This window comes from Diorhabda sublineata, chromosome 1 (assembly GCF_026230105.1).
Source record: "Diorhabda sublineata isolate icDioSubl1.1 chromosome 1, icDioSubl1.1, whole genome shotgun sequence".
Lineage (NCBI taxonomy): Eukaryota > Metazoa > Arthropoda > Insecta > Coleoptera > Chrysomelidae > Diorhabda > Diorhabda sublineata.
Window position 1 is genome coordinate 21,979,202 of NC_079474.1, and position 11,029 is coordinate 21,990,230.

General features: G+C 32.5%; 2 protein-coding genes across 3 annotated transcripts in view; both read right to left on the bottom strand.

The window, feature by feature from the left end:
- Positions 1-321, bottom strand: part of LOC130445676 (calcium-binding mitochondrial carrier protein Aralar1) — a 61,218-nt gene extending 60,897 nt beyond the window's left edge. Inside the window, exon 1 of one of the 2 annotated variants that reach the window (XM_056781455.1) lies at positions 114-321. In XM_056781455.1, coding sequence (XP_056637433.1) covers positions 114-155 — 42 coding nt within the window. In that variant the 5' untranslated portion in view covers positions 156-321. Of the gene's footprint in view, positions 1-109 lie in introns of both variants that reach the window. The other variant, XM_056781477.1, reaches the window with a different exon arrangement.
- Positions 322-7,231: 6,910 nt separating this feature from the next.
- Positions 7,232-7,909, bottom strand: LOC130445692 (uncharacterized). Its single transcript, XM_056781505.1, has 2 exons — positions 7,566-7,909; positions 7,232-7,503 (listed from the first exon to the last, which is right to left on the bottom strand). Exons 1-2 carry the CDS (start codon positions 7,858-7,860, stop codon positions 7,289-7,291), a joined length of 510 nt encoding a protein of 169 aa, XP_056637483.1. The 5' UTR covers positions 7,861-7,909; the 3' UTR covers positions 7,232-7,288.
- Between the last annotated feature and the right edge of the window lie 3,120 nt (positions 7,910-11,029).

Here is an 11,029-nt window from a genome sequence, read left to right on the forward strand (position 1 = left end):
GAAGTCTCTAACATTACTATTTATTTATATCATAATGTTAACATTTATAAAAACAATTGAATACGAAATTTGTGCTGAACTTGTAAAATTTCAAATAATCATGACTTACCCACCTCTTGACAATAGACATTTTTAAACAAGTTGAACCTGTCCATTCCAATTACAACTACTGAACACTCGTTTAAAAGTTTGTTTTTAAAATCAAGCAAAATGAAATTACAAAACTTTTTATTGTATGTATTCAATTATTTTATTCATGACATACACCATGCGATTACACTCAGGCGGTTGGCGGTGACGTTGACGTTAATAGACGTAAGCCTGACATTTTCCAAGGTTAATCTTTATCTTGCCCTCTTTAGAGGAATTTAGGAACCGATTTCAAAATATTTGAAGTATTCTGTTCGAGAGAATAGAAAACTAAATAAAAGAGATATTAATATACAAAGGGTATGTAAATACAGCAATATAATAAAAGAACCGTTTTGATTAGGTACGTTCTAATATAATTAATAATATGGGGGATGTATATAAGTTTTGATTCGTTTTAACATATTTTCATAAGTGAAACTTCAAGTATCAACAATTTGTGTGCTCAGTTTCTAATTGCAGTTCTTATTATTTTACACCTTAGGGTAAAACTGGAGATTAAATTAAAGTTTATTCTAAATTCTATGTAGTTAGAATAAGCAAAGTTTCTTTTAATGGCAAGTCGCAGTTGAACTCACGTACAATAAAATTAGATCTATTGTTCAAGCAACTTTCAAAAACGGTTTTTAATAAATTATTCCAATTTAATTTATTATGATTTTCCAATAAAATAATATCTTGTCTTTAAATTGATTAATAAACATTCTTATTTGGTTTTTCTCAAAATTTATCTTGATCTTGATCATTTTTTAGCAACACATTTATACTGAATATACACCAACACTCACAATTACACTGTCTGACGCGCGTTTCGATAACAAAGTTATCGTCTTCAGATACTGAACGTAAACTAACATTTTGGAAATCCTTATAATTAAATAAAAACGAAAAATAACGCATACTAAAATAATTACCAGAATTTGAAATTTAGAAGAGTACCACTTTAGAGCATTAATTTTAGATGAGTTTTCCCATTCTCCCAGTTCTGAGTAGTAAGGAGGAGTTAACTCGCATGTACATGTAAATAATAAGGACGATGATATTATCTATTAGGATGATAATCGATTCTTCTTGTGCTCTTGAGCTGCGACATCCTGAAGGGTGATAAAAGAATTAATTCTGGTTCTGATTGCTCGTTCCACCAAATTCCACATGTGCTCAATGAGATTCATATGTAACGAATTTGTATTTTATTGGTTTTGAATTTTATTTGCTTAAGAACAGTGTATATATGTAATATTAACAAAAACGAATAAAAAGAATCATGCCACCTCTCAGAAGTGCACATTTTTAGTCATTTCAGCAAAATCAAAACCCTTTATTCCAGGTAATATCGTAAAAATGTGAATAATTTGAAAAAGCTGGGCTGGAATTCTAAGTTTCATATTAGACTAAAGTTTAAACTCCACCTAGACCACCGGTAACTTTTAAACCGAAGTTAGTCGGTAAACGCCATCTATAAAAGTCTATATCTGTAGTTTAAATTGATGTTTGAGGTTTAAACTTCACTTGTAAAATTGAGCCTTAATAGTACTCACCTTCCAGTAATCGTGAGTTACCGACATGCCAAACAGAACATTGTTTTAATTTCCAAAATATTCATATATTATGCTTAAGACATGATCACTGGAATTGTACAACAAATATCAAACGAATTCCATCGTATATCAAAAAGACCAGCTTCACAACCTAAGAAACTTGTTCGTAACAGTACGTTTCCTCACAATTAGCATTTTTTCTCTCTTGCACTTGAGCCCTGTTAACATTATTCCACTCTAGTAATCCAGTCCAATGCTGTCCACATTATTCCAGTCATTCAAAAGCTGTAAGATCGGTAAATTTATAATGACAATGTTTTCAACGAAGAGGTTTAGAAATTTTTTCGAAACTTTTCAATTATCACTGTTACATGAAGAAATTGTTGTAGTGGAAAAGCTAAAAAGAAAAAATCGGATTTGGATAACAAATTGGATATGTGAAGAAAATGAAGTTAAGCAAGCAAAAAATTTTGACGAGTTGTTATCATCAATTTCAAACAATTTTCAACGTAGGGATATATTATTAAGAGATGATATACCTGCAAAAATAATACTAGATATAAAGGGTATCTCATAAATAATGTCGTTTTTCAATGTTCACTTTGTGTTATACAGAAAGAAGGCCTTAATATTCGAAGTATAACCCATCGTATTCACTGGTTTCAACTCAACGTCAGCAAGTTTTTTAAGACCTTGGTAGAACCATTCTTTGGGCTTAGATGCAAAAAAAAAAAATTCGCACTGCATTCCAATTGAATTATAATTTTTTCCTACGCGAGAATTTCGCCTTCTGAATTAATAAGAATCTAGCGGTTCAACACCTAACCTAGTTCTGCGATCTCATTTCGCGTAACTTTCACAATGTGTCGTTTAACATTTTCTTGTTTAAGAGAGCCCGCTTATGGTTACCTAAGCCTGGATATTATTCCGATAAAACCTCATACATTCGCATCAGCTATCCAGTATATACCGCAGCATTAATAATATAGTAGGCGGACATAGCCAAAACATGGGATTAAAAATTCATGATTATCACTAGGGAAGCGAATACGTTTAGAAAATCTAGAGTAACATATAATGGAAAAGCTATAGAAAGGGTAGAAAAATTTAAATATCTAGGAACATGGCTCTAGGAAGAATGGTCGTCGGACGGTGAAATAAAATGCCGAATTGAACAAGCTCGAAGTACATTCATAAAATTTAAAAATGTACCGACTTTGATCTTGATCTTAGACTGAGACTTATGCGGTGCTACGTTTGGTCAATATCGTAGAATCCTGAAGATACCATGGACTGCCAAAGTGAGGAATGAGGATATTCTCAGGTGTATCAATAAAGACCGTGAACTCTCTAACATCGTGAAGAAACGAAAGATTGCATATCTTGGCCATATAATGCGAGGCCATAAATATCAATTCCTACAGCTGATAGTCGAGGGCAAGATTGAAGGTAAGAGAGGATTGGGACGGAAGAGGATGTCATGGTTGCGGAACGTGAGGCAGTGGACGGGTATACAAGATATTCAGACATTGATCCATACCCTAGAAATAGAGAAGCCATGAAAAATGTGGTCGCGAACATCCATTAATGGATAAGCATTAAAAGAAGAAGATTAATAATTCGATGTTACTTAATTTAATGATTTTAAATGGCGATGGAAGGTGTTTTTAGAAGGTCCTTGGGAGTCTGATAATCGGCAAGCGCTAGTACGAAGTTGGTTTTCTACTGCTTCTCTTGTAACCCCAATATCCCACGCAGGTAGTCGACCTGAGCGCAAACGATCTTCAATCGTCAAATCTCCACTATTATAACAATTATCAGATATGAAGACCGACAAATACTCAAGAGACACCCTTTGGAAGTCACACTTTCCTTTTTAAATGAATGAAAACTAGACCCCATGATTTTAGTCAATTGGAATGGATTGATCCTTTAAAGAATGGTATTTTCCAGTGCAGCTTCACATTAATCTAGTAACATTCCAACGTACTGGAATGCTGAACTGAAAATAAAATAATTTATATAAGTTACTAAATCTACTGTAGAGTGTTTAAATAAATTAAATAATTAAAAGACAGTGTTCATGAATTAACCCCACCGATAGAAACAGTATGAATAAATAAGGAAAATATTACAATAATAAACACCCTATCAGAATAAAATACCTAAGAAGCCCAAGATGAAAGGAAATCGATGAGTTTAGACGTGCGGCCATAATAATTATCTAATAAGTTTAATATAATGTTGTTTCCTATTCTTAATGTTACCAAAAAGTATAAAGGATATAACAAATTTTAACAATTTTTAATCTTACTTATTATATCTGCTATGATTTGAAAATAATTTTTTAAGAAAAAACTAAAAAGCACGCTTTTCAAACACATCAAAAAAGTTGAAAATATATGTTTTCTACGGCCGTGCGTTTTAACCCAATTTTCCGCACGCATTTTAGTTTTGGAGACATTCTTCAAAAGAGAAACAGCTATCAAACCACCCTGGTTTGATATCAGTTGGTATGACAACCCAAGCGTGTAATTGTTACTAAAACGTCTTGGAAGTGACCGAATAAGAACAATCTTCTTCTAAATTAAACCACATTAATCCGAATCCGATACAATAATATTAATGGATTCATCCGACGAAGAACTTTCCGAAGCCATTCTGAAGGCTGCAAATGAAACTAATTCCGAGCTGTTACCTGCCAAATTCAGACTAAGGTATGAGAAGCAATACGACCATTTTGTTACATGGTATAAGGAGAAAGGGGCCAAAGCTTATGAGGAAGAGGTATTTCTGACGTATTTTTCAGACCTAAGTAAAGTTTTGAAATCTAATACATTATGGTCCTGCTATTCGATGGTAAAAAGTTTCTCTGTTCTACAAATGACTTGAAACCGTTGCCGTCACCGTCATCGTCATCTTTATGCGACCTTCAACCGATGCCATCCTCATCGACGTCATCTACCTTCCAGTTGAAACCAAATAACTCCACTGAACCGGCAATTCTTACTAGTTTACAGAATACAACAAATTGTTTTTTCAATATTAATATTTATAATAATTAATAGTTTTTAGTTAAAATTTTGTATATTATTATGTTTGTTGGAATAGAATAATTTTAGAAAAATGGGTTGGTAAACTTTTTTGTATATACGGTCGTAGAAAGGATAATGTTCCCAACTTATGCGTAAAGTATCTTGACCGCTTGCCCGAACTCCGATCCGCGTCGTTCGCCGGGACAACTGCAGTGGCGTGCGGGAAAATATCACTTTCCGCACTTGTTAGGAAAATAACTATTTTTAAATAAATAAGCTAAAAACAATAATGAATAAAAAATACTAGTATTATTGTGAAAATCCGTAGGGCGCTCGATACACAGGAAATATGTAACAATGAGCTCCACGCTTTATTCACAATAATGATTCATGATAGTCTTAAGGTTAAAAAAATTTATATATTTTTTATTTTTTAGTTTGATCTGCTTTAAAATCGTGATTTTTAGTTTTTTTAAACTATATTTTTTCCAGGTTGCGTAGTAAATCTCAAACAATGGGCATACAGTTGTAAAATTTGTTTTGATATAAAGAGAAGATTTGCAGTGATAATTTCTAAAAAGAATTGTTTTAGAGCATGAACGGGATCTGAACCCTCGATCTGCTATTCCGGAGGTTGTTGCCTTATAGTCGGGAGCTGGCTATATTAAACTGTACCGATAAAGTACACGACGTTGGAGTTCGTAAACCCCTAGAAAATAGTTGTGACGTTCTGTTCTGCCTGTTCGGACAGGAAGCATATGAAAATGCCAGCCGAGTTTCCACGTCGAACAAATGTGCCTAAAAAACCGATGGGGTACATGCGTGAAAATTTTTTTATAGTTCAAGTAAGAGCGGTAAAGCACTGGCAGAAATGTAGCCGTTCAGAAAACCTCCGGCAGAAGCGATAAAGACTGTCGGAAAATTCATGTGAAAAAACCGATGGGGTACACGTGCCAAAATGTTTTACGTGCTTCCTGTCCGAACAGGCAGAACAGCCATTTGGTAACGTCACAACTATTTTCTAGGGGTTAACGAACTCAAACGCCGTGTACTTTATCGGTACAGTTTAATGTAGCCAGCTCTGGGACTATTAGTCCGCTCGGCTAGCGAACGCGATTAAAGTGCTTGGATATACTAACAGTAATAAGCTACAAAAGAGTTCCAAATAAACAAATAAGCTCACCAGCCCATACAGGTGAAGCGTGTTAAAAAAATAAATCATTTTACTTAATTGATACTTCGCGTTTATAGTTTTAAGTTAGGTTCATTCAAATGTAGGTATAATATATTTTTTTAAATATTTTGAATGCTAGTAACATAGAAACAGTAATAAGTAGTTAACATGATTGAATACTTATTTCTATAAAATTTAGAAAATGTTAGTAGATAACAGTTACCTTTATTCTAATCTGAGTCGTCTATGTCGTATCCAGATTCATTAGTAGTATCTTCACCTAGAATCACAATTATCTTCTTTCATTAGTAAACGACAAATTATTTGTTAGTTCATATATTCCAAATTTATTAGTTTTTTTCCTACGATCTCAATCTTCGAAATTTGTTGTTGCATATTTATCATTTGCCACCAACTTAATTACAAAACACTAATATCACTTGTATTAGCCAGAGATTACCGTCAACCTGGAAACACCTTCTTCATCAACTTCTTTCCAATACCACTTCGGCCAACAATAGCATTTTCTCTAAAGACCCCCGAGAAGCTAAAGTGTAAAGCTCAGTGGCAGCAGTGTGTGGATGCAGAATACCTTGCAAATATATCATAAAAATTATAACTATTAGTATCTTAGGTTCGAGCCTTGAACGCGAACAAAAACTTGAAATCAGGTTGACATCAGACTGTAGGTGCGGAAAGTGCTACTTTGAAAAATTCTAACCATATGTTTTCAATGTAGAAAATGCAGGTAAATATCTTGAAAATATTAAAATAATTAATTAAGAATTAATTAATGGAAAATTTTTCTAACATTATCATTTCTTCAATTTTCTCAAACACAAAACTAATTTATTTTAAAATACGTTAACACCACAAGGTTCAAGTTTTTTATCCGGCAATTGTGATATTATATTACTCTTGTGCTTCAACCATCAATTACATTTGTTGATCTCCAAATGTTACATATAAAAAGTAGTGCACTCACTAAAATTTATTTTATTAGACTGTGTTGTCTTTGATATCTAAAAAGAGTATGTAATTATGTAACTGTATGCATAAGAAATCATAGGATTAAAACCAATTTTTTTATTAAAAATCTTATATGAGTGATCTACACTTCATCTAAATTTTTGTTCCTTGTGAATTGCTTGTAATATATTTACTTATCTCAAAAGCACCAAAGTTTGAAGTTGATATGATTTGGTTGACACATATTTGATTAAACATAAATTGTTGAATTTTCTTGTTTTGAAAAAATTCAGTTTTCAAACTAAGTTTGAAGTAAATGTTCCCATTTGTTACTTTCCTCACATTTCTATACAGGAAAATTATGATACAAATAAATTCTAAATACTAACACTTTATTCAAAAATTATCAACATTGCTGAATTTTATTCTTTTCCTGTTGTCCAGTTACCAGGCCTATCCCTTGTTAATGAGAAATCATAATTCCAGACATTTTGACTAGCTATGGGAATATTATCTGGTGGTATAACATTCCAATTATTTTCTTGTAATACTTTTCTACATACAGCAAGAATTCCAAACACCATTCCTGTATTAAATCCAACCATTGGATTTTTCTTCCAAGCTCCTACAAAGGCACCTAAAAACGTTCCAATAATTTGAAATTTCGTTTTCAATTGAAAATTACATCCAATCATTTACCCGCTGAAAAACCTCCAATGAACCAATTTAGCCGATCGTCCTTTTTTCGTAAGCTTGTAACACCATTTGTTACTAATACAAAAGTTGCGCTAGCTCCTAAAATTGGCGTTCCTACATAAATATATCGCCCGAAAGTAGGGAGATATCCCTTGGGATGCGACCAAGCTAACACATCAAAAGTTCCAATACCAAAAGCTGTGAGTGTTGCAGGTTTCATAACACACCATAATTTTCTAAATACGTCGCAGCCATCTGGAGTATCAAAATATTTATATGGTTTAACTTCTTGAGACATTTTGTTTGAAATTATGTAAGTTGTCAAAATTATCACATAACCTCAGTCTGCAGAATCATATTCTTTTTTATTTCCTAACTCACAGAACGCCCTACCTTCAAGGCTGCCTAAATTGAAAATAAATTAAATATTGTTAATAGATTATTAGTTAAATGCTAGGAATTAGAACAAGTTCTTTTTTAAATCCTATTGAAAAAGCAAGCAAAACTTTATGTGGATAAATACTTTCAAAAGACAGAGTCCCATTTTTTAACAACTTGGCTATTGCGCGAACCATTGTAAAAAGACTATTCTTTATACAATGCGTAGGCTGACCAGACGTTCTCTTTTTTCCGGACATGTCCTCTTTTTTGAGGCCAATTTCGCGTCCTCTTTCTTTTTTGCAAATATTGCCTTACTGTCCTCTTTTTTGTGCCTTGGTTAAAGTACGAAGTCACAAGGTAAAAATACAGAATCGACATTACCATTCTACTCCAAAATTTATATTCTATGTTTTCTACACAGAATATGATATACCTTTCTTTACAAATTTGCAGTCTATGGTTCTAGCTGCATGGCTCAGTCTCAAGCAGGTTAAGAAGAATACGATCATAACCTACAATTTCTGCTTTGTTTTGTTCACGGTCAATGTTTTTGAGGGTGTTTTTGTTGTGGAATGAGATCAATGATCAATAATAATAATAAATAAGTGCAATGTTAAAAATTATTAAAAATCGCTCGTTTCTGTACCTGATGTTTTTTTTTAGTCATACTAATTAAGTCATATTTTTTCACCTCTTTTTAGGGTGTCCTCTTTTTCTTCTGTGAGGCAAATCTGGTCACCCTAACAATGCGCGAACATATATGTTTAAATGTTATACTTTTATAAAGGTTTTGGAAAATTCTGACATAATGGGCATGATAAAAGACAAGTAGCCGAATGCCAAGTACTCGATTTATTTAAAAAATATTCAGCATACATCTGCTGTATTCTATTTAAAAAATTTTGCTCATTTCTAATATTTAATTATATTCTGACCTGTACCAAAGAAAAGTAACAGAAAATGAGAAATAATAAAAAAAGCAAAATCATCTGTTTTAGACTGTTATGTGCTTTTATAAATGGATTCATTGTATTATTTCAGAACTGATACAACAAATTAGATAGAATAAAACTTTTTCTCGTTTTTATTTTTGATTCTGGGTAATATTTAATATAGCAAAATGCAAATATAATCCATATAATATAAATACTAGCTATTAGTTATAAAAGTAAAAGTTATTGTAACACCTACAAAAATAAAAATTTGAAAATATATGGATGAAAAAATTGCAACTCAGGTTACCAGTGAGGGTATTGCAAAATAGGCTTACATAAAAATTATTTGAACTTATGTTTGGGATATCGTCCAAAATTCAAGAACTTATATTTTCCTTACAAATGTGATGCAATATTTTGCTTGTTGTGATCCCCTAATTAAAAGTTTTATTGAGAATAAAGCTCTATTAGGCCATCCAATGTTAACATCAAATTAAACTCTTTTTTTGTAGTTCCTATTCTCAATTATTATCATCTTATTTATAAATTTATTAGGATTGTGATTCGACCACTCTAGTTAAATTATGTCCAAATGGTCCTGAAGAGCAATTATACAACCACAATAAAATCAGATATCGTTCTGAGTTTGATATATATTAGCCTTGATATATTAAAATTATAACATCACTCAATAAATTGTGTGACTAACTAACTAAGAAAACCACATTTTTTGCCAAAAATTGATTTTTTTCATCCTTCTAGACCTTTCTGATGCCGTGCTTGTTGAGGATTTGTCGTTTGCCTCAAAATAGGCTTTAGTTTCAGCAATTGCTGTTTCATTTGAGTTGAATTTCTTACCGACAAGCATTTTTTTGAGATCAGTGAATAGCCAGTAGTCATTGGTGGCCAGATGTGGACTATACAGTGGATGAGGAAGCAATTTAAAATGTAATTCGTTCAATTTAACTATTGTTGCCATTACCTTTTAAATTGGTGCATTGTCTTGGTGAAACAGAGGTTTTTTCTTGGACATATGAGGCCGTTTTTCCTATATTTTTGCATTCTAACGATCCAACAACTCTATGTAGTATTTGCTATTGATTGTCTCACCCTTTTGGATATAGTCCTTAAACAATATTCTATGCGTAACCCAAAATACTGAAGCCATAACCTTCATAGCTGACTGTTGTGCCTTTGGACACTTCGGACGTGGTTCACTGGTAGCAGTTCACTCAGATTATGATCATTTTGATTTCAGAGTGAAGTGATGGATCCATGTTTCATCCATTGTCACATATTGAAGCAAAAAATCTGTTTTTACGTGTTTGATCGACTGTGAGTAAATGCTGCACCCATTTTGAAAAACCTTTCTCAAAATTGCAAACATACTGCCTTCTGATATCTTTATGGCCTCAGCTATCTCACGCAATTTGAATTTATGATTAGATATAACCAATTTGTACACATTATTGATAATATATGGAGTAACCACCTCAATTGGATGACCGAAACGTTCACCTTCATCGGTGCCTGTATGACCATGTTTAATTCAGCAAACCAATAACAAATGGTTCTTTTCAATGAAGCAGAGTCCGGATAACACTTTTGAAGCCATTGCTAAGCAATAATAAATTAAAATTGTTTCGAATCCATTGTTCTGAAAATAGCAAAAGTAATGCCTGTCCCTTTTTCTGACTAATTGAAGTGTCACAAATTTTTAGACATGTCATTTGAAAGCTGGTATTTTATAAACGTCATATGGATTTGACAGTTGACACTGGCAGCGTATCTGTGTGTCAGTCACACGTCTTACTGAGTGGTTCGAATAGAATAGAACAATTTTCTATAAAAAATTGGACATTAGACACACGATTTTAGCAGTAAGCAGAGATAGTGTAGATATAAACGGAGCATATAATCCAACATCCAGGATCAACATAAAATTACACTTTAATAAAAACACGAAGCGACGTTCATACATGACAAAAATCTCTTTCTGGCCTAGGAATCACAAACAATTAATGTGATCCAGGGAGAGTTTCCTAAAAATCATTTAATAACATTACTTTTTGTTGATCGCTATCATTTCATCTGATTGTTACTTATTAAGATTATTCAGATTATTCCTATATGTGCTTATTCTTTGAACTT

Coding starts and splice junctions, on each gene's coding strand:
- LOC130445692 (XM_056781505.1), bottom strand. CDS start 7,860: ATGTCTCAAGAAGTTAAACCATATAAATATTTTGATACTCCAGATGGC. Junction 7,504..7,565: donor CATTGGAGGTTTTTCAGCGG/GTAAATGATTGG, acceptor GAACGTTTTTAG/GTGCCTTTGTAGGAGCTTGG.